At 45.2% G+C, this 27,941-nt stretch overlaps 1 protein-coding gene across 1 annotated transcript in view; it reads right to left on the bottom strand.

Moving 5' to 3' along the window:
• Window positions 1-2,260: 2,260 nt before the first annotated feature.
• The window catches only part of SLAMF1 (signaling lymphocytic activation molecule family member 1), a 31,793-nt gene continuing 6,112 nt past the window's right edge, over window positions 2,261-27,941 (bottom strand). The window contains exons 2-7 of the mRNA XM_055334260.1: window positions 26,144-26,482; window positions 23,819-24,103; window positions 16,068-16,166; window positions 11,617-11,690; window positions 4,236-4,340; window positions 2,261-2,872 (exon numbers count right to left, since the gene is read on the bottom strand). Of these exons, the coding sequence (XP_055190235.1) occupies window positions 2,822-2,872; window positions 4,236-4,340; window positions 11,617-11,690; window positions 16,068-16,166; window positions 23,819-24,103; window positions 26,144-26,482 (953 nt within the window). The 3' untranslated portion in view covers window positions 2,261-2,821. The remainder of the gene's footprint in view (window positions 2,873-4,235; window positions 4,341-11,616; window positions 11,691-16,067; window positions 16,167-23,818; window positions 24,104-26,143; window positions 26,483-27,941) is intronic.

Below are 27,941 nucleotides of genomic sequence, written 5' to 3' on the forward strand. Positions count from 1 at the left end.
GGACCGGTGCTGCTCTCTTCCCTGGGGGAGGCTGGCTCCCCACTTTGGTGACTGGAGGCCGCAGAGCGAACCTGGCCCACACCCTAGGAAAGGGACCGCGTCACAGCTCACCCAGCCCAGTGGGCCACCTCAGTGTTCGACGGCTGCGGAGCCCCGAGGCTGCCCAACGTGTCCTGCCGGCTGCTATGTTAGGAACCCTCCAGGTAACACAAGCCAGAGGCCAGATTCCTTGATGGATTCTCCAAAGTTTATTTATTTCCAGGAGGTAGAAGCAAAAACTCAGGAAGAGACGTAACTTACTGCGATGAGCGGTTCCTCAGCCCGTCTGTCTGTCCGGCCAGCACCAAGCATCCTAAAGAGGCCTGGGACGATACCGCGCTGTGCTCCCGGAGCACCAGCCCCTTAAAACCAGGAGTGGCCTGTTCCTCTTGGGTTCTCCTGAATTCACACATCTCAGTCAGAAGAAAATATTAGAAAAGAAACACGGGGAAACGGGGCTCTAAAGTCTAGATTTCCCTTTCTAGACCCGAGGAGGGGAAGGCTGTACGCCACGGGCCGCGCCCTCGGGAAAGGGAGGGAGCCCAGGGCCCCCAGCCTGCCGGGCGAACACGACGTCAGGTGTCACTCGAGGGGCACCTGAGAGTCCTCCAGTCGCAGCCACCCTCCTCAGTGGGGTCTGGAGCCCAGGCCAGGGAGCGCTCAGCGGGGGCATCTTCTTTCCCTTGTTGTCTCCATCGCTTCACTGGGGAGAACTGGGCTGCAGGAGAACCCCGGGGGCCGGAACCGACCTGCTGGAACAATCCGGGTGGCCTCGGGGACGTAGGGGACGAGTGCTCCTAACCGCAGGCTCACAAATCCTTCGTGGCAGCTGCCTCAGATTTTGAGAACAGACTGCTAATGAGCCTGCGGTCCTAGGTCCTACGGGGGTGGCAGGGTCAACCTCTTTTAAAACTTTAATCTGCTCAGCATCCAGCCTCTAATCCCACCTGCTTGTGTTTGCAGAGTTCCCCAGGTCCTAGGCCGTGGGGCGCAGCCCCCACCGTGCGAGTGGGACGAGTGGGACGGGTCAGCTCCCAGCTCCCAGCCCCCTCCGGAGCAGAACGGGGTCACTTGACCCGCACCCGGCCCCTCAGCCCCAGACTCTGAATTGGAAACCACAAAGGCAGGCAGAGGGGATGCTGGAGAGGTCACTCGGGTGCCGGCGGTGCAGGAGCAGCCTCGAGGCCCCGAGGCCCGCGGAGGCGGGGAGGCCCGGGGGGCCCAGGAGGGCCGCTGGTGCCCACATCCTGGGGCACGAGATGGGTGCCCTGGTCGCAAGGCTGGGAGCCTGCCGGTGGCTTCTGAAGCCGCGGCCACTAAAGTCGCACCGGACCCCATTCAACCAATCAAAGTGCTTAAACAGAAGCGAGTGGGCCTGAGAGCAGAAAATAAGAATATAGGGCTTTACTTATTAAAAAAAAAAAAAAAAAAGTCATTCTGTCTGCAGTCTGCAATTTAAGTAATTAAGCATTCAATTATTTGGAGCAGTTGGGTTACAGTAGGTTCATTTTCTACTTGAGGATAAATTTAGTGCGAGAAGGGGAGTGCCTGGTGCTGGGTAAAGACCCAGAGGATGTGAGGCCTTGGTGTAAACGGGCTCAGAACACGGTGACAGGGTCTCAGCTGAGACTCCCCTGTGCTGTTCAACAGAGGAACCAGAGAAGTAGGGATTTAAAGATCATTTTGAGATGTGCTGGGGGGGCTCGGTGGTGGAGCATCGCCTTCGGCTCAGGTCATGACCCCGGGGTCCCGGGATCGAGTCCCGAATCAGGATCCCTGCATGGAGCCTGCTTCTCCTTCTGCCTGGGTCTCTGCCTCTCTTTCTGTGTCTCTCAGGAATAAATACATAAAATCTTAAAACAAAATAAATAAAAAACAAAGACCATTTTGAGAAGTGAACAATCAGCCTGGGACAAGTTCTGATTATCCGAGTTCCTCTGTAACAGCGTCATCGAACACTTGTCACCTTCCTTTAAACCTAATGCCATCTGCACTGAATAGTTTTAAGTATCCTTAAATACTTAAATATTATACATATAGGTACATGTATGTTATATAATATTAAACTTAACTATTCTATAAGTTTTTTAAGCATCCTAGGTGATTTTCTTTCCACGATTCAAAGCTCAGAGACCTCACAGTCTTGTCAGTTTATTGACCTTTCAGCTTCTGGTTTTGCAAATAATATACTGACTCTATTAGCTTCTTTCATAGAATAATCTCAGAGTGTTCTACATAGAGTAAGGAGTTCATCACCCTTCAGTGTCCATCCAGAGAGAGAAAGTGAGGCGCACAGCCTTGATTGGTCTGTGCAGATCAGGTCCGCGTGGTGCGGGGTCAGCTCATAGGGCCGAGGCAGCTCACAGGAGGCACGAGGCAAGAGTTCCCAGATCCTGGGGCTGGTGGCCAGCCTGGGAGCGAGGCACTAGGTATCCCAGCTTTGTCCTTCGGCTCTCACGGTCCAGGCCCAGCAAGGAGCACCACGTGGAGGCCTGGGCTCCCAGGACCCACATCACTCGTTTCCAGCTACACCACAGAGCTGGAAAGCTACACCAATGGTCCTGTCCCCGGGCTGGGCCCCAGGAGCAGGCCGCGTGGCTCGAAGTCCCCAGTTTTTGTCCATCCCACAGGTGGCTGTGCAGGGAGCATCACCAGGGAGTTGATCCGAGAGGAGTACAGATGTGCAGAGTGTCATGGGGGGCTTGGGACCTGGAGCTAAGTTCGGGGTCCACGGTGCCCCCTCCATATTTCTTCAGAAAGTCCCTTCACTGAGCCTGTGGTGTCAGCTTTCTGGGAACGTCACGCTGGCGTAGACTGTGATAGAATGTGGTTCCTGGGGGCAAGAGACAGGACGTCTGAGGAGAGGCACCAGCACAGGCTACAAATGGACACCGCGCTGCTTAGGAAGAGGAGTCTCCAGGTGGCGCGGTGGCCTGGGCGGGGCCCGCACTCAGGTCCCCACACTGCCAGCACCCCCCCCCCAGGCTCCAAAGCCCCAGTTCACTCACGCCCCACCATCGGGGAGACTGGGAGCTGTGTCTCCTGGCTCCCGGCCTCCCCTTGCCATTTGCTTTGGTGCTGAGCATGGAGCAGGGAAGCCAAGAGATTGCTAACGTATGAGCTTTAGAAAGGGATGGTGAGACCCAAAGAGAGAAGGATAGATTGCGGGGGTGGGGTGGGGGTACGATGGGGCTGTGGGCAAAGACATCTTCAAGGTAGAGGGATTCAAGAGGCAGAGAAAGACAGGAATGGAGGAATTCAGGAAGTTTGGCTGTAAAATGTGAAACAGACTATTTTTGATGAAGAAAACATCCCTAAAAATCTGCATTATTGCTTAAAGCTTTTTAAAGCCAGATTCATGTGTTTAATTCCCCCATTGGCTGGGACACTGTTCTGAGACTAGAGCTCCAGGTGCAGACAGGGCGTCCTCTAGGTGTCTGTCTGGTAGGAACTTTGCGGCAGAGGGATAAATGCAGGCATTTCTGGGACCTTTTGATCCTCAATTATCTCATGTAATAGAACCCCACTGGACCCAAGATTTCAGCCCAGAATTTATTTCTGCCCATTTAGGAAAAGGAATAATTCCTGTCAAGTAAACTTAATCCATGCTGATCTTGCAATGGAGGTAGCTGGCAAGGCTCGATCTAGGCTGCACACCCTAGTCCCTTCCCCGCTCATGCCAGGCACACTCCCAGCCTAGACATTCTGATGAAATCGGGCTGGATGGAGCACAGGCATGAGCCTTCTCACAGAGCTTCCCTGTGATTCTGTTACACACCTTGGACTCAAGATGCAAATCCCAAATATACACTTGGTCTAGGATCCCTTGGGGAGGTTGTTTTTTAACATATAGATGCCTGGTTGCTCACCATGGACGTTCTGATTGAACAGAATCCTAGTAGAAAGCTCCAGGAATCTTTATTTTTAGCAAATATGCCAGCTGATTCTGATGTGGTTTTTGGACAGCTCTCAGAGAAACACTAGTGAGAGAGAAAGAGCTGTGTCTCCATGTGAGCAGCCAGGAAGGGTCTCCCAGAAGTCCCACAGCCAAGGCCATGGAGGATCCTGGTGATCCACTTGCTAAGGCCTGCCTCCCCCACTTCAGGACTCTTTATTTTGGCTCTAGTCATGTCTCACGGTTCCCCTCTTCCACCTCTACCCTCCCTTCAGGGAGGAGGCTCAGAGAGAAGCCTCACCTGGACAGGTTCTGGGGCAGGTTCTGGGACAGGTTCTGTGGCAGCAACATAAATGGTGGTGCAGGGGTCCTCAGCTGGCAAGGGATCAGGTTTCTTCTGAGTAGACTACAAGGCAAGCAACGAAAGCGGAAATCAGCTGAGCAGAGTTGTTTCCATCCAATTCTCCCCACGGAGAACCACAAGATCCAGAGGCTTTGAGCTAGAAAGCCCCTCAGAGTCAGCTGGTCCAGCCTCCTTCCCAGGTGGAAATGCTCCTGCAAATTCCTCCGAGTGCAATTTTCACGACTCTGCTTGAACTCCCCAAGTGGCATCATGGAGTTCGCAACCTTGTGAGGCCGCCCACTTCACTGTGAGCATTTCCAGATGTTTTGAGTCTTCCTCGTGGTGCATCAGGACTGGTGTGGCTGTCACCAGGGCAGCTGAAGGGAACTGGATCTTCATACTATTTGTCTCAGTCCTGTCACCTCCAACACACTGAGTTCATCCCACCCCACACAGCTGTTCCTGCTATTTCCTACTCGGACATGGTTTCCCGTGACTTCTCTCCCCTGCCGGAGTGCTGAACTTACTAATAAGCATATGTATCTAGGTGTGCCAGTTTACAGTGCTTCCACAGGTGCCACATTTGTCTCACATCGACTGCACACTAAATCCCATTGTTACATTTCACAGATGGAGAAGCTCAGAAAGACTTAATATTCCTATTGTACACCCAAGAAGTATCAAAGCCAGGAGTCCCACGGAGGCCTCTTGGCTTAAAGTGCATGCTCTTCCCATCATGCTATTTTTCTTTGCTTACCCCAACTTATAATGACCTCTCCTCTACTTAAATTCCCCAGATTAGTCTAATTCATACGTGATTGCACTTAACTGTATGATATTTAAAACCCTCTGATATATTTACATGTTTTTTTTTCAAACAGACTAATTTTTCCGATATTTCTTCGCATTCCCCACAAATATAGCCCTGGGCATTTTTTTTTAATTCAGCTGATGTTACTTTAAACAGCCTACAATCTACAAGACTAGGACAAAGTCAGTGTAGGGGTGAATTGAGACCACATTCCTGTGAAATGGAGGTAACAAGACTTATGCCAGGGAAGTCATCCTTTCAACACACTTTGGGGGCACTGGGGTAGGATATTGCTACTCTCCATTTTTCCTGGATGTAGAGCAAGACTTGAAACATGTTTTCATGTGAGGAAACTCCAAATCTTGTCCTCTGATGGAGAAGGTAAGGAGTTGAAAAAGCTTACTGGAGGAAAGAAGACTCCAGGTGGGACATGATCTTTCTCTTTATATACTTGATGGATTGTCATGTAGAAAAGGAATTAGACTTGTTCTGTAGAGTCCTTCAGGTTTAAACCAAGATTGGAATTTGGGGAAAACATTTTGGTTCAATATAGTGAAGATCTTTCTAACACTAAGAGATCCTCAAATGTGGAGTGGATTGCTTTAGGAGGCAAGGGATTCCTCATTTCCAGAAGTGGCTGGGTTAGATCTGGGCTTCTCATACTTGAATGTGCATACGCATTTCCTGGGCATCTTGTTAGAAGGCCAGTTCTGTTTCAGAAAATCTGAGGTAGGACCTGAGGTTCTGCATTTCTAATAAGATCCCAGGTGATGCTAATGTTGCTTGTTCACAGACTATATTTTAGTAAAAAGGAGCCAGCCAACACTATGGAAGTAATACTGGGAAGATGACTCAAGCAGTAATTGGGTGATTCAAAGAGATGACTTTCAAGATCCCATACAACTTATAGATACTATATGTTGTAGAAAAAACGACTTTAAGGAAGGATTACTTGCAGTAATGAGATAGATGAAGAGATTGTGAAATAATTTAATTAAGAGACTTTTATCCACCCCTGCCTGTCTTCCCATCTGAGAGGACTTTGATAGGCCCTGACTTAGAAGTACAGGAGAGAAGTCAGTAACTCATGCTTTTAATGTTTAGTTAAGTTTTGGAAAGGAGAAGAAGAGTATAAAGGAAACCACCTATAGTCTTACCACTTCAGCACAACATGGTTAGCATGTTGTTAGATTTCCCATCAGGGCTTTAACCTGGATTTAGAGAATTCTTTTAAATATAGTTGTAATAACTTGGTGCATTTTTGTATCTTGGTGTCTTCAGTTAGGGCATGAGTCCAGGGAACATGATTTACAAGAAACTCCAGGGGTATTATTCTCACATATTCTTTGGGAGTGGTGTTCCCCAGAGTTATACAAGGGAGCACTCCTGATAAGACCTACAAGGATTCCCTCGCAGATAGCAAGTGTGTGTTGCATAATTTTCCCTGTTACTCTAATCTTTATAACACTATCATTCGACTGTTACAAATAAGAACAAAGGAAATGTTAACATTTAATCATTGTCCGCATTGTTAGCCTTTATATGATCTCATATAGCACTATCTCATATAGAACTGCAAATATGAACAAAGAAAATTATAAAAATGTAAGTGTAAATGCGTATTGATGTGTAAAACAAAAATAACCATGTCTCCTATGTTTAAACATACATGAAATTACAATAAAGGCCAAAAAAGACACTTAAATCAGAAGGTGAAGTTAAAGGGAAGATGAAGTATTGTGTAGGAAGAGAATAAATATTAGACTTTGGTGAGTCAAGGAGGCATTTTATAATTTCTAGGTTAGCAACTAAAAAAAGGGGGTAAAGTTTGCTTAATTATGAAAAGGGAGGAGAATGGAATAATAAATATATAATTTAAAAGACTCCTCCCTCAGAGGAACCCCTGACTCAGGTAGCTTCACCCATGAATCCTACCAAATATTTAAGGGAGAAATAACATTAATCCTGCCCAAAGGAAATATACCCTGTAGTGGATTGAACTGTGATCCCCAAAAGACAGATCCATCCAGAATCTCTAAACGTGACCTTCTTTGGAAGAGGGTCTTTGCAGATGTAATTAAGGTAAGGATTTCAAACTCAGGTCAAGCTGGATTAAATCCAGTGATGAGTGTCCTTTTAAGAGATGGGAAAGGAGGCCCAGAGACGCAGAGAGAAGAAATGTACGTGGAGGTGGAGGCAGAAATTGGACTTCTGTAGCTACAAGCCAATTAATGCCAAAGAGTGTCCAGAGCCACCAGAAGCTGGAAGAGGTAAAGCAATATTTTCAAAGGGATCGTGGCCCTGCCTATACCTTCATCTTGGACTTCTGGCCTCTACAACTGCTAGAGAATAGCTTTGAAGTTTTAAATCTCCAGGTCGGCAGACATTTGTTATGCTGGCCCCAGGAAACAAATTTGCACTCCTACTGATTTTGTGAGGTTAGCATAATCTTGGTATCAAAACCTCACCCAAGCATTACAAGAAAGGAAAATTGTAGGCTAATTCCACTTGAAAACCTAAACAGAACAGCGTCCTCTCAATAAAATATTAATAAAATAAAACCAGGCAATATTTTAAAAGGGCCAGACTTCATTGCTTCTATTCCAGGAATGCAAATGTAATGTAGTTTTTGCAGATCAGTGTGGTTCAGCAGATAAATAATAATTTAAAAAATAATATAAAAAATCCGTAAGATCATATCAATAGATGCAGATAAAAATGTTGATAAAATTCAATGTCAATTCCATAGCGAATCAGGAATAGAAGAGAATGTTCTCAATCAGATGAAAAGGTAGCTCCAAAAACCTTCAACAAAAATCATATTTAATGGTCAGATGTTGACCGTTTCCCTTTTGAGTTTGGAACCATCCAACGATGCCTCTTCTAACACTTCCATTCAACACTGGGAAGAGTGTCTCAGCCAGTAAAACAGGGAAGAGAAGTGATGTGATTTGAAAATGAAGAAATATACTGCAATTTTTTTTACAGATAATACAATTATGGGCAGAGAAATTCCAAGTCATATATAGATAAATGACTAAAATTTATAACTGAGTTTAGCAATGCCGCAAATATAAGGTTAAAATACAAAAAAGTAATTATATTTCTATGTATCAATAGTATATTAGAAACCAAAAATTTTTTTTAAAAGATAATGTTGATGATAGTATTCCAAAACCTCAAATGCTCAAATGCCAAGTCATAAATTATGACGGGCAAGTCCTTTTATGCGAAAAACTGTAAAACATCATTTAGAAAAACCAAAGAAGACCCACATGAAGGAAAGGATGTATTATTTTGTGAATGAAAAGACCCAATACTATTAGTATGTATGGTCTTCTCAAAGTGGTCTGTGCAGTTCTGATTAAAATCCCAGCAGGATTTTTAGGTAGAACTTGACAAACTGAGTCTAAAATATATATGAAAATGCAAATGACTAAAATGGCCAAGACCTCTTGAAGAATGAGAACAAGTGAGAAGACATTTCACCAGATATCAAATTTATTATGAATCTGTAATCTATAATGAATTCGTAAAGACTGTATGGTGCTGGCACAAGCATAAACAAACAGGCAAAGGGAGCAGAATAGAGAACCAAAAAATGGGTCCTGACGCACATGGACCCTTGGCTTGTGAAGGTGGAACTGCCAGGGACAAGGGCCATCTTTCCAGTATGTGGTCGATAGAACCCACTCTGGAGAAAAACAAAACCTGTTCTGTCTCACACCATGCTCCAAAAATCATCTTCAGATAAGTAACAGATATAAATGTGAAAGATGAACCACACAGCTTTTAGAAAATGATAGAATATCATCATTGCCCGGGGGTAGAGAAAGATTTCTCAAACAGGACACAAAAAGCATTATCTATAAAGGAAGAGATTGTTGAATTGCTCTACACTGCAGTTAAGGACCTTTCTTTAGCAGAAGGTGTCACCGAGAAATTACGAAGGCAAACCACAGAATGGGTGAGCGCATTTGCTAAAATGTAACTGCCAAATAATAATTTTTAAAAGTTTTAATTAAACAATAAAATAAAATGTAACTGTAAAAAAGCTCAAAATATTTAAAGAACTTGTACTAATCATTTTAAAAATCCTGAAATTCAAAGGAAAATGGGCAAGAGATTGAACAGGCACTTTAAGAAATGGTATTACTATCACCAATAAATATTAGCATTGTCCAACCTCCTTAATAATTAGGGAACTATAAAAACTATAAAAACTATAAAACTATAAAAAGAAACATCCAATAGAATAACTAAAATTAAAAAGGCTGATAACACCTAGTGTGGATTAGAATGTGTAGCTGGCCTAAAAGTTAATTGGTGCGCTTACTTCGGAAAGCAGTTTGCTTCATCTAGCCAATTTGAGGATATGCATACCGTATGATTCAGCAATTCTACTTCTAGGTACATACCCAACAAAAATGTGTGCATGTATCTACCAAGAGACACACATGTGAATGTTCACAGTTGGAATTTTTATAAGAGTCTCAAACTGGAAATAACCCAAATGTCCCTCAATAGTCAACCAGATAAACTCCAGTATATTCAGGGACGCCTGGGTGGCTCAGCAGTTGAGCGTCTGCCTTCAGCCCAGGGCGTGATCCCGGGGTCCTGGGATCGAGTCCTGCATCAAGCTCTCAGCATGGGGCCTGCTTCTCTCTCTGCCTATGCCTCTGCCTCTCTCTATATATCTCTCATGAATAAATAAATAAAATATTTTTTAAAACTCTAGTACATTCATACACTGATATTCTATAAAGCAATGAAAGCGAATGCATTATATCAAGCACAAAGCCATATGAATCTCATGAAAGTAATATTGAGGGGAAAAAAACAGACCCAAGGGGGAAAATACTGTAGAATTCCATTTTTATAAAGATAAAGAAAGAGAGAGCTAAAGTATGTTTTTAGATGTTAGGGTGGTGATATCTTTGGTGAGGAGAGAGAGAATAGAGATGAAGGGGTGGGCACAAGGCGGGCTTGTGGGGGTTGCTGGCAATATTCTGTTCCTTGATCTGGGTGGTGGTTATGCTGTATTAGAGCATTCGATACTGAAAGATGTAATTTCTCCTCAAACAGGTCTGTAGATTCAATGCAATCCTAATAGGACTTTTCCCCTTTTCTGGTACTTGAGAAACTGATTCTGAAATGTATACAAAAGTACAAAGGGACAAGAATAGGGAAACCCGTTGGAGAAAAACAAGGCGGGAAGATTTGCTTTACTAGATAACACGATGGGGTAACTCACTGAGCTGACATTTATACTCTGTGCCCTTCTGGTATATATGTCATACTTTACAGTAAAAAGAGGGATGCTAGCAGCACCAGATAGGGAAGGCACTCTGCTAAAGTTGAAACTGGTTACTAAATGTGTAAATGCAGGGGTGGATGTTAGTCTTGGGACTCTCCTACATTTAAATAAATGAAGGGTGGTCCTCAGCCGTGGTGATGATCTGTGTATTAAAGGCCCCAGGCCAGTAGGCGGCAGCAGAAAGAAGAGCTTTGTCCTAGAGTTCATCTCTGGTGACCAGAAAGGCCTTTATTGTCATCTGATGCAATTTTCCAAGGTGCTAATCAAAGCTACCTTTACCCTCATGCCCTTTACTCTAGAGTTTGCTTCCTCTGGCCGGCCAGATTCTGGCCTGTGCATCACCTAGAGCTGCCTTCACGTCCGCAGAACTAGACTATCTTCCCATCTAACCCTATTCCTTTAGCCTCCCTCTTACTCCTAACATATATGCTCCTCGACTTCGTCATGACTAGTTCTTCATTCCTCTCTTCTGGCTCAGTACAACCACCCTCCCTCCATCAAGTTTCACTTTCTTTCATCTCCAGCCTCCATATCACCTCCCATCTCTCCAACCAAAATCCTCAAGATCCCTCTTCCCTGTCTCCACGGCACTTTGCACACTCCTACACTTGGATCAGCTCAACACGCCATACAACAACCCTTCTGAACCCTCCCTCTGTCTGCAAGCCTGTGCCCTTGTCCCTAGAGAGGGGAGAGTTTGGTAATGGAACCATAGACACCTGGAATGCCAGGGCTGGAGGAGTCATGGGTCTTGTGTTTCTCACTTCTTCATTTTTCCCTTATGAAGACACAGATGACCAGAAGATCATCCAGTGTTTTCCATTATTTCTTTTTTTTTTAAGATTTTTAAAAGATTTCATTTATCTATTCATGAGAGACACAGAAAGAAGGCAAAGACACAGACAGAGGGAGAAGCAGGCTCCATGCAGGGAGCCCGATGTGGGACTCGATCCCAGGACCCGGGGATCATGACCTGAGCCGAAGGCAGATGCTCAACCGCTGAGCCACCCAGGCATCCCATGGTTTCCATTATTTCAAATAATAAATAATCCCATCTGACACTGAAGTTGTTCTTGACTTCCGCCTCCCTAATTTCCTCTGCTCCAGAACCCATGTAGAACCATGAGTGTCAGACACACAAGGTGGACTGGCCAGGAATCCCTCAGGAAACATGACAGGTCCACCCTAGACAAAGAAAGTATAGAACTTACACCTGATTTCTGGACTTGGGCATAGATGGTAAGGCTTTTTTCTTCCTTTGTTGGCTTGTAATGATTTGTTTTACCTGGGGAAAAGAAATCACAGTGGTTATCTCTCTCCAGCCCACGCACAAACTTTGCTAGGATTTGTCGGGTCTTTACCCCCCACCGCATAGCCATCTTCCCCAGGGGTCCCAAAGGAACAAACACCAAGTCCCAACCCCCACCCCGCACATGTGTCACATGGCCTTAGGTTGGTTACTTGATCTCTCTATTTCTCCATCTGTGAAATGGGACTGAAGTATCTGCCTCACAGGGCCGTTGTGATGATCATATGAGATACTATTGTAAAGTGTTTAGATGCCTGGCAGCCTGATTTAGGCCCAGGATGTGTTACATGTAACTGGAATGCCGTTCAATTATTTTAATCTCTATTGTTTAATGTGCATATCTGGTCTCCTAATAGGATTGTAAGTTCTCCGAGGACAGGGCTCATTACCCTTTTGTACTCTCCCGCTTGTTGCATGGTGCTTCACTCTGTTTCTGGGGCACTTTACGTGTGCATAGGGGAAGAGATGTAAGATGGAAGGCCCCCTGGGACTGATTGGAAAATAAAGTAACAGTGTCATTCTGACACCCACCATCCGGAAACTTTGCTCAGAGCCCAGGGTCTCTGGAATTTAACATGTTGCAGAACTTTTTAACGTGCAACCAGTTTTTAATCTTTTTCTTTTTAAATTATAGAACTAATCCATTCTCGTTACAAAAATTAAAATTATATAAGGTAAAAAAAAAAAGTGTGTCCCTCCTTCCCCCATTAACCAACGCAATTTCATTCCCAGAAGCAATCACTTTTAAGTTTGATGAATATTCATCCAGACTAGCTCTGTGCAGTTATCTCTGCAGTCTGATGTGTTAGCCACAAGCCACGGGTGGCTCTTGAGCACTTACCTGAACTATGGCTAATGCAACTGAGGAACTGAATTTTAAATTGCATTTAATTCCAACTAATGTAAGCTGAAGCAGCCACACATGATGAGTGACTATCACATTAGACACTGCAGTTCGGGACATTTGCTATACAGATTTTTTTCTTTTTTAATGCAATAGGGCCATTCTATACACCTTTCTGTGTAACTTCATCTTTTCACTTATGTGTGTTGAGCACATATTCCATGCTGGTGCAGTAGACCTATCTCACTCTTTCTAATGTTTCCTGCTATTCTTTACACGCATCACGCAACAGTGAGAAGGATGGAGTGAGAGTGCCTGACAAACATGGAGCTAATTTGGGGACTACTGCAAAGTCCAGGTACAGGCAGTGGATGCTTGGCCCAGAGGAAACCACACATAAGTCTTCAGGGTGGACTTATTTTAACACCAATAAATTTATCCTCTTAAAAAAAAAAACTAGGAGCATGTTTCTGAGGCAAAAGCACCTAGGAGAAATATGTTTTTATTTGGAAGAGAAAGACCAAGGATGTATATATGTGGTGAAGATGCTAGGATGTGCTGCATGAGGGTATGATCCTTGGGGGGAAATGATGGGCAGCCATTGGGGAAACTCAAAGAATTAAAGAATGTCCATGTATGATATTTCTGTGTGGGGGTGTGCATGGAGGGCCTGGTGGGCCCAGGATTTACTTTTTTTCTTTTTTTTTGTCCAGGATTGACACTGGCTACAAAGTGTGCATGTGTGCGTGTGTGCGTATACGTGCACGTGTAGAACAGAGGATAGAGGTCAGGGTGACGGGGGAAATAACAGGGAGGGTGCAGCTTAGGTCTGTGAAATATAGCCTCTCAGTTCAAATCCAAAGGTGTTTGCAAAGTTAGTCATGCCCGCCCTGCACTGTCCTCAGGCAGTAAGGAAATGAGTGGAGAACAGAGCAGTTCTCAGGGACTGCGACTTTCAGGTCAGCTGAGGCTGGACAGTCGTAAATGCTCAGACAGGAGGAGTGAGGCTGAATGTTGCTGCCTAGAAAACCACTGGATCAAGGTTGTCCAGTCATGTATTTTCCTTCCCGGTGCCAGAGCAGGTTTCAGGAGTTAGCTCAAATCGGCTCAAAGTCGTGAGGACCTAGGGCTGAACGAGAAAGGTCGTGGCCTTCGCAGTAGGGGGTCTGTATCCTGGCCCTCAATGGCGTTGGACAAAACCTGTCATCCAAATGGGCCTCTTTTACCTTAGCTGAAAAATGAAGTTGTGGACTGTGTAACGTCCTTTCCAACTGTTTCCTGAAGCACAAAGTTGTCCTTTGTTATCAGGACTTCATGTACTTAAATCTGCTCTGAGGACTATTCCCAGATGCTTCTAGTGCCTTCCCCTGTTGGCCATACGACTTAAACATTGAGGTTTTAATTCACTCCATTAAAAGATTTGTCTATGGGAATCCCTGGGTGGCTCAGTGGTTTAGCGCCTGCCTTCAGCCCAGGGAGTAATCCTGGGGTCTCGGGATTGAGTCCCACATCGGGCTCCCTGCATGGAACCTCCTCCCTCTGCCTGTGTCTCTGCCTCTCTCTGTCTCTCATGAGGAAATAAAAAAAAATTTTTTTAAAGATTTGTCTATGTGTGTACATATGTATCCATCCATCCATCCATCCATCATGCATCGGTCCGTGATCCATCGTCTATCCATGGACGCCGCTGGACTTGGTAGTCGCTGTGTATGACTCACGGATCCCCACAACAATACCGTGCAGTACATAATATCATCCGGTTTTGCAGGGAAGAGCTCACTTAGTCACAGAGCTTGTCAGTGGCAAAGTCTGCATTTGAATGTAAGTGTGTCTGAGGCCAAATCCCATATTTTTAACCAGTGTTTTCTGAATATGAAATTGCCAGAGAAACCATTTGAAAACCTTCAGAGCCAGGCAGCTTCTTGGAGGTGACAGCATCACAAGGTGCCAAAAGAATCTCTTGAGCAAAGTCTTGCAGAGGGTGTAACAATTAATATAGGTTTTCCCACAGATTTGAGGCAAGGCTTTCAAGTTCCTGGCTTACAAGTAATACAGGGTGGCTGGAGACGAGGATGGATATCAGCTGGGGAGGGTGACAGGGACTTGTTCCCTTCGGAGGGAGATGAGGGGCATTATTCCCTTCAGAGCACAACCACGCGATGAGCAGAATGTAGTTGAGGAAAGCATGTGAGTTAGGATCCTGGCACCCCCTCTGGCTAGGTTAGCATGGCTGCATTAATCTCCATTTTCTTAACCCTGGTATCTCACTCTTTCCCTATTATCTAAGCCAAATGTGGGTGCCTTGCCCCATCCCCTTAGGCTCTCATCACAGTTTCTGTCTGAATCACCCTACCCCCACCCTCCCCAGCTAACTCTCAGTTGGAGGAAATGAGATAAAAGTAGGTGGCTGTGCTGTGATCTAGACTTTCTGATACCAGCAAAGCCAGCACAGAGTGCTGTGGTAAGGGCTTTTTCAAGAAGGTTACACGTGAGAATGCTGATCTACTTGAGAATAAGATCAGCTATCACCTTGGTGTGTGAGGATCAAATCCTGTCCCCACAGGGACCTGGCCTGGTCTGGGGGCAGGACCTTCTGACTTTGGGGTGGGTAGGTGACAAAAGTGTGGCCAGGCGCCCTGCCCTGTGATGTGGAATCAGGGGACCCCTTGGAGGGGTGGTCAGGAGACACATCCTCTAGGCACTTAAACTGCAAAGGGGTAACTGGGCCTTACCAGGTACCCTGGGTGATCTTCCACATTGTTTAGTTTGGCCTTAAGCAACCTCACAAATTGCACAGTTTCCTAAGATGAGTCAGAATTTGTACAAAAATCTTAGTAAAGAGCATTCCCTGTGGGTCTTCCCAACAACATGCAGGCCTTCCCAGTGGCACGTGGCCTGGTTGTTGGGAGACATAGTTACAGTTCTGGTTCTCTCATTAGCTGGCTGGGTGACCTTGCACGAATCACATGGCTTCTCTATGCCTCCATTACCCTGCTGCTACGTCACGAAGAAACAACTCACTCACTGTTCTCAGAGGGATATCGCAAGAATAAAAAGAAATTGTAGAAAGGTTTCAACCCTTGGATGACAATATCTTATTATAACGCCCTTTTATTCGTCTGTAATTGTAACTTTTCTTGAATGAGATCCAAGAGTCCCCTGGATTGGGCATCTAGGAGCATAGTCAAGCCTCTTGTCTGGCCCCCTGCAGCATCCCCCACCCACCCCTCCCACAGGGCTAGTTATATCGAGCGTGAATGATCTGTGTAGTGTCTCCCACGTTCAACACCTATGGCTCAGCCCTCTTTCCACCCCCATGGCCTAGTAGGGATCAAGACATATTGAATTAGACTGAATTGAGGAAGGTCCCAGGGTATGTGTACTTAGTGTTATTGCAAAAGTGCTTCATGCAGAAAGCCAAAGCTGTGCAAGCAAGTCTTCGCTTGTGCGGAGAGGTTCCCTACTTACCACAGAGTCTGATATGAATCTCTTTATTGTCAGACACCTACCTCTTCTTCTCAACAGCAGTAATACCACTTCGAAAATCAAGATAACACCAACGATACCCCCTAAGAAGAGCCCAGCATACAGTCTCCATTGTCTTGGCACTGAAAAAAAAAAAGTCAAAGGGCGATCTCAACAGTACTGTGAGTTTAAAAACATCCTTCACGGAAGTGGGGAGACCAAGTCTCGTGTTCTCTCTCAGGGGACACATCCTTTCTGATGGTTTCAGACAGCAGCTTCAGACAACTGAAGATTTCCTACCTGTTCTCTTATCCTAATTTCTCTCACCATACTTGACTTTCCTCATTTCCTATAGAAATTTCCCAAGTTCCATAAAGATTTTTCTATCCAAATGCTTAATTTGTACCTTAATGATCACATATCTAAAATCAGACTCATCTTTATTTGTTCCAAGTCAATGTCTCTTGCCCGTTTCCCTAGTTTTAAATCGCCGATGAGTCCTGTATCCATTTTGGTACAAAGAACGTTCTGGTTCCACCTGCTGTCCCCACACTCCCACACCAGTCTCATGTGACACTGGGAGGAAGAATGTCCGACTTTTGTTTTTTAAAAATAAACATAATAGTGCTATTATTGTCCTCCATGCAAATAACTATATGGAACCCACTGGACCTGAACTGAAAGAAAAGCATGTACGTTTTCCTCTCAGGGATTCCAATGCTTAATACAAGTGCTAGAGAAGTAGCAAAGTCGCGGAGCCACCTTTTTTTCTTTTCTTTCTCTCCTTTAGCCACTTCACCAAATCCTTCTAAGCTGGGAGTAGTACCTTGGAAAACAGTCAGTGAGACCTAATGACCCAGCAAACAAGACATTTGGCTTACTAAGATACTAACAGACAATTAAGGAGGATCGCCGATGAGCCATTTTTAGTGCATTGTATGTGTGAATGGAATTAATCCTACAAGGTAGTTATTCTCATTAATCCCATTTTTGTACATAAGGAAGCAGGCATGGAGACCTTCAAATACTAGAGCTTGGTCTTGGGGTAGAAAAGTGGCTGATTTCTAAAGACGGACTTCTTGGAGAGTCAGAGAGGCTTATGGGCTTGGGGTGAGTTACCCCAGGGTAATGAACAGTGGGATCAACCTGAAGCACCAGGATTCTAAGTAAAATAATAACATTAAGGCTCTAAATACAGTTGACCCTTGAACAACGTGGGAGTTGGGAGAACTGACCCCCCCAACACAGTTGAAAATCCATGTATAATTTTTGATTCTCCCAGAACTTAGCTTCTAATAACCTAATGTTAGCTGAAACCTTTAAACAGCTAACACATATTTGCATGTTATATGTCTTATGTACAGTATTCTGACAATAAAGTAAGCTAGAGAAAAGAAAATGTTAAGAAAGCCACAGAAAGAGAAAATACATTTCCATTACTATACTGTGTTTGTAAAAAGAAAAAAGAAAGAAAGAAAAGAAAAAAGAAAAAACCTACATATAAATGGACCTGCCCAGTTCAAACCCATGTGTTCAAGGGTCAGCTGTAGTATAACAGCAGGTGTTAACATTAATGTGTCAGGATAGTTTATTAGGATGATTGTGGAATTAGTCTGCTTGTTGATGAACCTGGGGTGGATTTTTTTGGGAGAAGCTGAAAGGAATAGGCGGGCTACAGAGGAACAGAGTCCTTGCAGACACAATTCAGATGTTCACATAGTTGAACAAAGCTACAGACTAAAGTCAGTGAACTGATCAAAGGCATCCCACCAAATTCCAAGTGGACCTTCAGCCCTCATAGCTAACCAGAGCTTGCCTCCGGGATTTGAGAAGCTTCTTCCTTTTTCTTTTTCGGCCTCTCTACACATCAAGTCATCCCAGGGAATCTCAGTGAACCAGCCTGTGAACATCTTGATTATAGACTTCCTGCCCCAAATAAACATGCTTTAACCCTGCCAGAGACCAACATCGGCAGACTGTCATGCCATATGACCCGATCAAAAAGCCAAGGGGCCAGCAGAGAGTTTTAGTAAGACTCCTGAATTTATATCAAGTCTAAGATTTTCAGCATGGAGACACCACTGCTCTGGAGCTGTCCCCCATGCCGTCCTCCTCTGAGCAGCTCGCGGCCCCTGAGAATCCTCCTCGCAGCTGAGGCATGTGTGTGTGCGTGCACGTGTGTCTGGGACAGCACAAGAATAAGATCTGTGTTTAGAGCCTCACTCAGGGCTTATGCTGCCAACGCCAGGGATCCATGGAGAAAAATCCCAAATCTGAAGATAAGAAGCAGAGACGGTAGCCCAACACCACCATGTTCCATCAGCTCATGGAACTGACCCAGCAAATTGTTATAGTCGCTCTGACTATTTTGAGATTATTTCCTCTTTCTTCTTCCCTAACCTACACTGGGATCTTCAAAAACAACAGTTAATTTAAGAACAAATACTCCAACCATTTAAACCGTTTTAAAAGGTAATAGTTCTCTCAAATGTCACTGGAGATACAAATAAAGTAAAAAACCAACACACAAGGGGATGCCTCTAAACTAGAGTAGGAGATAACAAAACTGGACTGGTATCAACCCCAAAGTGAGCCTTTGTCCCATTTCCTGGCTCCTGCTACCAACAGCTCTGCTGCCCACCTACTCACATGAACTGAGGGTGACTGAGCCAGAGCTCAGACCAACGCCCCAGCCGTCTCCTTCTTTTCCAGGTTGTCAGGAGGATGAAAGCCATCTGCTATCCTTGTCCTATAACATAAATGTCCAGCTTCTGCTACTCTGGTCAGATCTGAGAGTCAAGCTGGCCTTTGTCCTGAGAGATATTTCAAAATCCCTAATTTTTCTCCTACTCTTTGGATACAAAGCAATATGGATCTCTTGGAGGATTTAAGTGATAGGTCCATAGAGGGAGGTTTTCAATTGCTAAAGGAGCTATGGCGCTGTCTTATCCAACTCGCTAATTTTATTCGGAGGTGTACCCAGAGTCACAGAGAAGTGGATGGCAGAGCTGGGCAGGATGGGAACTATAGACACATTTTGTGTTTTGGCCTATGATGAGGGAAAGCCCTGAGAGGTGCCCGTGCCCCCAGTGCCCTCCCTCCCACACCTGCCCATTCTTGCTCTGTGCCCCTTTCCTCCTGTGTCACCTTCAGCTACCCACCAGGCCCCCCCAGTGTTGACCCTTTGACCAATCCTACTACCTCTGTATCAGTTTCCCTGACCATTCCAGCTCCCATTCTTTTTCCTTCTCCCTGGGACTCTGCCGCACCTTGGTTTATGTCATGTATCTTAGAACCTGAGCTGCGGTATTACTGTTGCTGTAAGGACCATTTTCAGGGAGGTCATTTGGAATCAGATAAGCGGATTCAGATTCTGGACTTACTACTTGATAGATCTGCAACCTCAGATAGACTGCTCATAACTTCTGGGGCCTTGGTTTCCTTGACTGAAAATTGAGCACAACAATATTCAGTTCACAGAGTCTTTCTCAAGAGTCAAGGAAATAATTATGGAAAGTGTCCAGAGAGATGCCTGGGGCATAAATGTGGTACATAAATGCCATCTCTTTCCACTAGCCTCAACTACCCCACATAGCTGCTAGCCTCTCAGAGGCCAGAGGCCACTTCTTTACCTCTTCTGTGGCTATCTTGGGACTTGGTATACAATAAGTCTTTGGTAAATTCCTATTGATTGACTGGAAGGAGAGCAGATAGATTTGATCTCACATCCAGAGAAGACCTTTCGCTGGTGTTCAAAAACACTCCGACCCTGTCTTGTTTGCTTATGACTCAGTTTCCCTATCTAGCATGTCCAAGAGGTCTTGCACTCGGTGCTCATCTATTTGGTACTATTATCTAATGATATAGATGTTTATATGGAAACTAAATGTCAGGAACTCTGTGCCCTTGACAATTTGGGTAAATATGGACAAAATGCTACTTCAATGGCTTGTTGGGATCAGACTGCCCATGACTCCTGCAATTTCTGGTAATGACTTCCTCATGGTCCTCCAAGTCTTTGCTCGTGTGGCTCTGCTTGCTGTAGTCTGGGCTATCCTTGGTGCAAGGTGCAGTGCCTTGATCAGTTTTCCACACGCAAAAAGGTAAAAACCTACACCAAGAATTCTGTGGGTGTGGATCTGTGACCGAATGGTTGAAACGTTGCAGGGAACAGATTCCATTGTGAACCTGGTGGCTTTCCACTATCTGATGGGCTCAGACCCTCTTTTTCCCTCCCTATATCTATCCAAGCCAGATCTGTCCTCTTTCTCATACAGAAACATCTAAACCACAGCTGGATTCCTTGGGGGAGGGCCTCCCCTTCTGCTCTCTAACATTTAAATTAAGTGTATATCCTGTTCCTTTCCAAAGAAGAATTCTAGTAGAGGTTTCTTAAGATGATAATATTTTTCTACCTAGTAAGGTATAGAAATCCCACCTAGATCATAAATTCTTGAAGGTACACCCTGTTTCTTATGCTTTATTTGCACCACGCCCTACCTGATACAATGTAGGGTTACGGGCAATAATAAGTACATGATGAAGGGAGATAAATTAAATCGGGAGCCATAGAACAAAGCTGGGAGGAGGACTGTCATGTATCCTTTGGTTAAGAATGATCAGGGTGCTGAATATAAGAAGGTTTCAGAAGGAATGCAGGGTCACTTTTGAGTGACTCAAAGCAGGATTCAAAGGGAATGAGCGATGACCTACTTAGTGTATGCTTCATAAAATGAAATGGAACCAGGAAGAGAGGGTGTTCTGCGCCCACAGCACCACCTGTGTTCCCATTTTCAAACCACTGTTTCCTGTGACAGAAAACTCCAGCTCTCCCTCTTCTTCCTCGGTCATGTAGTAAGGCCTCTCAGAATGGCAGTCAGCAGTCAGGGAGAGCAATGTTGTTCTGGAACCCATAGGCCCTACTGTTCATTCATGAGGAAATCCAATATGAAAATTCCTAAAGAGGAGGTTGGGGCCCTTTCCCCCCTGGAGCCTCTGAGAAGCAGCCGAGGAGACTGATTGAGAACTCCGACACCATTTATGAAGAGTCCCCACCCTTTGGTCCTCTACCCTATTGGCTGTGGTTTAAACATAAAACCTTGGCAAGTAGCCCTGCCTCCAAGGACATTGCTAGAGGCCTTTTCTTTTTCTTATCTCTGAAAGTCTGCTGCCACAGAAACACAAAGCTTCTCTCTCTCCTCAAGTCCCCAAAACTTATTCTTTAAGGAGACACAGAAGAAAACAAAAAAGACTCTGAGACACAAATATAGCTTGCCCCCAGGAGATCTGAGATGCTTCTGCCATAACGGTCTGAAAATGCCAGATCTCTCTCCTGCCTTTCATGTGGTTCTCTCAGCAAGGCAGTCTGCAAGGCACACAGCTACTTGAAGCAGCCAGCCATCTTCAAAAAATATCTTGGTGTTTGGTGGCTTCCACTCAGAATTGGGGGTGGGGGAAGGATGTTCACAAACCAAGCACTAATTTAAGATCCGAGACCGTCCACGTCAACATTTCTACAGAGGTCACAGCAATGCGAGGCAGAGGCTACTGGTTGCGCCCGCGGTTGTCCCCATTCTTCCGTGGCAGCACGCATCTTGCCCAGTCACATGGCTGTCCAGCTAAGCACTACACACCTCGGCCTCCCCTGCCCTTGTGGCCATTTGACAAGGCCCGTGAGACGTACCAGGTTCCATCCTCCTACCGCTATTGTCAGGCTGACTGGACTGGGAGTACGTGAAAGAGGGACCTGCCTCTGTGCGTGGAACATCTAGATGACTCTGTAGCAATGGGTGCTCCCGTTTGAAGAAATGGCCTTGTTAGAAAGGGGGAGCCCCCAGGGCTCACTGGTTGTGTCACTTGTCTCTTCCTCTGAGCAAACCCAGACTTGCTGAGCCAACTTTCTGCTAATCTACTGAAAAGGGTCCTCTTTTCAAGATGAGCTTCCAGGGGCATTCCCTTTTAGTTGAATTACTTAAGATTTTCTAATATTCATTCTAGCGTAGATATAACTATTTCAGAAGGTGTTCGTGAAGGACAGCAGCAAGTCACACACTGCTGACCCATCAACATGCTCTGCATGACCTCCCCAGAGTACTCTGTAGCACCCTAAGACTTGGACTTTGCAATAAAGATGCTTCATAGCAAGAGACATTTAGATGTTTCTTACTGGAAAATAATGAAGTGACCATCGGAAGAAGGATGAATATATGACTGAGATCCTGGACAAATGTCATTAGAAAAATGGCATGACGAAGAGATCCCTAATAAACCCTCAGACCCCACCACTTTGTCCCAAGGCTGAAATGTCCCTTGTACGAAGTCTTCATTAAACTAATGGTCGCTGCTTTGGCCCAGGCCTGTCATCTCTTGATGGATCACTGCGAACGGGCTCTTCCCCACAGCTGGTTTCTCTTTCTGCTGCCTCTTCCCTGCTCCCACCTATTCTCCATACCACTGAATTTTCTCCCCGAAATGCAAAACTGATCGTGTTTCTCCTCTACCCAAAAAGTGCTTTATTACTTCCCATCCCCTATAGGATGATCTAGGACAAGACCTAGATGCCTCTACATTTCCCCCTGCCTGGAATGTCTTTCTTTTATCTGCTTAGATAATTTGTTTGTTCTTCAAAATCCAGTTTATGTCACACCCTCTGTGATGCTCTCTCTGATTCCCTCAGATACTGTTAATCATTGCTCCCTCTCTGTTATTTCTGTTCTGCCCATCACACTACACAATGTAGGATCAGTTATTTACAGAACATTCTCCTTCCTTCCTTCCTTAAGAGCAAGGATCATGTCTTATTTTGTCTTTGTGTATTCAACAGCCACCACAATGCTGGAAACTAGTAGAACCTCAAAAAAGGTTTCGTCAAACTAAGCACAATATTCCACCCTCAGATGGTTACTTAATCAGCCTTCCCTTCCTTTTTTACCAGAATAATGATGCTTTTGTTCCTGGAGAATGAGCAGTCAGAAGGTCTAGGTTCAGGTACTAATTCTACTGTTTATAATTTGAAGAAACTTGGGGAGGGTACTTAAATGCTATGACCTCCAAGTTCCTCATCTGTACAATGAGGATGATACTAACACGGACCTGGTAAGGTTGTTGTGAGGCTCAAGGGAGATTACATCATTGAAAGTACCCTTCCAATAACAAAGTACTATATGATTTATTATTATTCCTAAACCTCACATTCTAGGTCTCAGTCAGATTGCTGACTTCCCTGGCCTTCCGACTTGCTATGAGATTTACAGTCCATTCCATACAATATGGCCTTCCATTATATCCTGCATCTCATTATTGAGCAAACGTTCCATGTCTCTATCTTTACAACATGTTGCTGGAGAGCAGAGATCGTGTATCATATCCATGCCCAATTTTCTGTGCATAGATGGTCAACAAGTACTTATTGATGGTACAGACCAGTCCCACCATTAGTGGAGTATGGACTGGGGAGTCAGGGCCTGCCACCTGCACTCTCTCACCCAGCTACCCTTGTAGCTTGGAGCCAAGACAGGAAGGGAGAGGAAGAATCACCACTGGGAGGCCTGCACTCTGAGTCTGGCTCCATCATTTCTTATCATTGACAAGTGTGAACTGAGCATATGCCAACCTGGTGATTATGAGCAGAGAGCATTCACTGAACACACACGAGGAGGCTTTTCTCAACTATAGGGAAAATGAAAAGTGTTATGACCAGGGTGAAGGCCATGGCTATGAAAACAGAGCATTTAGTCCAGTGGGGACTGAGCCCATATCATCAATGTACCACACCAGCTCCCATCAGGGCACTCACCCGAAGACTCTGGCCTGCACTTGGACCATGGGTTGAAGGACCATGAGCGGTTGCTGACGGGGTTGCTCACGGTGCAGACGTAGACGTTGTTGACATGCTGAGGGCCGAGGCTGAGGTGCAAGAGGTGAGAACTGTTGGCTGGGATCAGTGGGTCAATCCCCAGTTTCTCACTCCAGCTGTAAACCACATTGTCCCCCTTTTCCACTTCGCAGGCCAGCATCACGCTGCAGTTCCCATTCTCCTGGGTCCAGTTCAACACCTTAATTTCTGGAGTGGAGACCTGCTCTGTCAGGAGGGGGAGGAAGGAAGCCATCACTCAAGTGAACCCCCTGGTATTCTAACTTGATGTTTTTGTTAAAAGAAAATGGAGCCTCATGGTATTTTTCCCTCCCTGTGGGTCTGCAGTGTGTTTTATTTCTGGTGCGGACCTACGTTCCCCAAATCCCTCTCTCTCCAATATATTCCTTTCCAATATGATTTCAGGACAAAATAAGGGAAAAGTGTTTGTCTTTTAGTCTCCTCCTACCTCTACTGTTAAGAATCCACTTGCTTAGGGACCTGGGTGGCCCAGGGGTTAAGTGTCTGCCTTTGGCTCAGGCTGTGATCCTGGGGTCCTGGGATCGAGTTCTGCATCAGGCTCCCTCTGGGGAGCCTGCTTCTCCCTCTGCCTGTGTCTCTGCCTCTCTCTCTCTCTCTCTCTCTCTCTCTCTCTCTCTCTCTATGTTTCCTATGAATAAATAAATAAAATCTTAAAAAAAAAAAAAGAATCCACTTGCCCTTGCTAATGGTCCCAATCTGAGTTGCTCTTCTGTTTTCTACCTGTGACATTTTCTGCCAACTTAATCCTACATGGTTTAATTGTCATTGGCTAAAGTATTATCTTTGGATCTGAAGGAATGACATAGTGGTGGGACACAGTGGTGGAGTGTGTCTCTATGTCTGTATTTGTGTGTGTTTGTGAGGGGGGAATCTCACTCTAATGCTATGAAATAGATAAGGAAAGGGGGTAAGTTGTATTTATTTAGCGACTACTGTAGGATGGGCACGATTCTGGAATTTTACATTTATCATATTCTTTAATCTTCTCAACAACTTTCCCAACAATTATAACCTTAAGTATAAGTATTCCCATTTTACAGATGAGGAAACTGAAACCCAGGGGGGTGGAGTGTCTCATACATTATTACTCAAGTTGAGATCAGAACCTAAGTCTGTCTGATTCTGAAATCTAGCCTCTTTCTTGGACTTGAGAGAGTATCATGGTTGCAGAGACTGTATTTTTCAAGAGTTTATGTGACAAAGGCAGTCGACTGTTCTAGAAAATGCATGATGTGCCATAGGGCCACTATTGGAGCAGTCAGAGCTCTCTCGGGTACCCGGCAGAGGGCTGAGAGGAGCCTGCATACACTATGTGGAAGAAGGGGGAATGATGGGGCTACGGGAAGGGCGGGGAAGGTGTTGCCATCTTCCTGTAGACACCTGAGGATTTCAAAGAAATGCTGGGGAGGTGGAGCTGTCTGTCCCATCTCAGAGATAAGGAAGTCTCTCTATGAGAAAGCAGGACAACCCACGTAGCTGTTGTCAGGATTCCTGGAAATTCAAAGGAGCGTCTAGGCCTAAGAGACACAAACTCTGGGTGCGTTCAAGAGGGGCTGGCCAAAGACGCTCAAGAAAACACTGGCCTTGGATTCAGATAGACCAAGGTCCTAGATTAGGTTCTGCAGCTAAGCGACTTTATAACCAGAGCCTCAGTTTCAATCAGAAACAAGCGCTCTTCCACCAGGTAGATGAGGTCCTATGTCAGAACACAGGGCGTGCAAGTGGCGGACAGGCCGAGCTTCAGCTCTCCTTCCCCTGGGCCCCGAGCGCAGGGAACCACCCATGAGGATGTGTGTAAGCACAAGCCAACCACGCCCTGGATTTCAGTATCCTGGTCTATGGAAAAGAGGTTGAGCTCCATCGATGGTATTCAAATGTTTTAAAAATAGAGAGAGCAAAACCCTTTTTTCAAACCAAGTCTTATTTGCAAACTGAGACTATTGGGGGCGCCAGGCCCTGTAGTCCATAGGCAGCTGGGCTCCTTCTCTTTGGGAAATGGGGGTAAGGGTAACTAGTGCTAGTCAGCTACCGTCGAAGAACAATTTGGACACAAAAGATTTGTGACTCTCTAAAACTTCTTCCCGAAGCACAATTTAAACACCCTGGACTAGATGCTCTTTCAAGCCACTCCCAATCCTAAATACCCTTGCTTCTGAGACTCAGCTAAATCCTTAGGTAAGGGACGATCTCAGCCCCCCAGTGCAGACGGGGAAGCCCCATTATTACCATAGAGCTTCAGCTGCAGACAAAAGTGTTGAACTGAAAAGTTCTCCTCCAGGGTCATGAAGTACCAGCCTTCATTTTCCCTCCTGCTTTCCAGGATCCTCAGGGTCAGGTTTTCCAGATGAAATTTATAGCCATTTTCCAGGTAGCGTGGAGACCCCCCTTCTGGCAGATCCAGAGACACTATTTTCTTCTTGATACTGTTTCCCGGTGATTCTGCCCTTGTGACAAGGATGTGGATGCTCTTGTTCATCCTCTTGCTTATCCCTTCGGATGCCAGGGACAGCTGCAAACTGCTTCCCAACTTCCCAGGGACTTCTGGGCAATTCATCAAGCTCTCACCTGTGGGAGGAAGCAGAAGAAGCCCCTTACTGTAGAGGCCTTTGAGAATCACATCCTGTCTGTGGATCAGGAATGACAGATTGAGGTGCTCCCTCCTCCTCTTGGGCTATCCCTGGAGTTGCCAGATCCTTAGCAGCCTATAAGAACGGTCATGACTGTCCCACCATATTCTCAAAATTTTAAAAATCCCAATGGAAATCTTAAAATTGATTACAACAGAGATGTACAGACTAGGACACCGAGTTTCTTTGATCTGGGAGAGAATTGCATCAACTCAGATTTATAGTTAAGGCACAGAGAAGTTAAGACATGGAGAAGTTAAGTGACATCCCGAAAGTCATATAACTAGTAACTGGACTAGAAGCCAGGTCTGCTCATTCCTTTGCCAGACTTCTCACCACCACCGGGTATGCAGTATGAGGGGCAGAGAGCAACTGAAGCAGACTCTGAGCTCGTGAGCCCAGGAAACCGAGGCCATAGAGCATCATTTCAGATAATGAAGAAAGAGAAAAGTCTGAGGGATGTGGAGCTAGGGAGGTCGGGAGCCCAGTGCTCAAACTGTGGAATTCTTGCTCTCAAGAGGACCATAAGAGGGGCACCTGGGCGGCTCCATGGGTTCAGCATCTGCCCTCAGCTCAGGTCATGATCTCAGGGTCCTGGGATTGAGCCCCGCATCAGGCTTCCTGCTCAGAGCCTGCTTCTCCCTCTCCCTCTGCCTGCTGCTCCCTCTGCTTGTGCATGATCTCTCTCTGTCAAATAAACAAAAAAATATATTTTAAAAAAATACCATAAGATAGTTCCTAGTATTGAGGATGAGAAATTATTTTATGTCTCTTTTTCAAAAGAGCTGAGCCAACAACAACAACCAAAAAAAAAAAAAAAAGAAACCCAAAACCAAACTTTTCAAATCACTGTATCACTGTAGAGGATCCTACTGCTGACTATTTAACACCTCTTTTTTCAAACCCGTGACCTCTGCTGGTGATTCTGCTTCTCATCACACTGAAAAAGTAGAAGAAACGAGAGAACTTCCATTTGAAACTACCTCCGAGAAACCTATCTACCTGGATGGATGATCTATGCTTGTGTTAAGGTTAACATCTTCCATCATGGAAAACTCACCCACCTCAAGCCTTCGCTCTTGCAGTTGCCACCATCCCTTGCACCAGCAGCTTTATTACTGGTATAGACTGTTGTGGGTTATTTCCATCAACATACAACGTACCAACTTGTGACTTCCTTTATCTTACAAACCCCTTCCCTGACCCCCTTCACCCCTAGACGCTGCCTCATTTCTCTCTTTTCCTTTATTGCAAAGTCCTTTAATGTGTGCTTATATTTTCTGTCTACATTTTATGACTCGTTTTCCTGTACTCACTCTTAGCAGACACTCTTCCTTACTATGCCCTGGAACCACTCTTATCAAGGTCACTGTATACGCCATGTTGCCGAGTCCATT

Source organism: Nyctereutes procyonoides, unplaced genomic scaffold (genome assembly GCF_905146905.1).
Source record: "Nyctereutes procyonoides isolate TBG_1078 unplaced genomic scaffold, NYPRO_anot_genome, whole genome shotgun sequence".
NCBI classification, from domain to species: domain Eukaryota; kingdom Metazoa; phylum Chordata; class Mammalia; order Carnivora; family Canidae; genus Nyctereutes; species Nyctereutes procyonoides.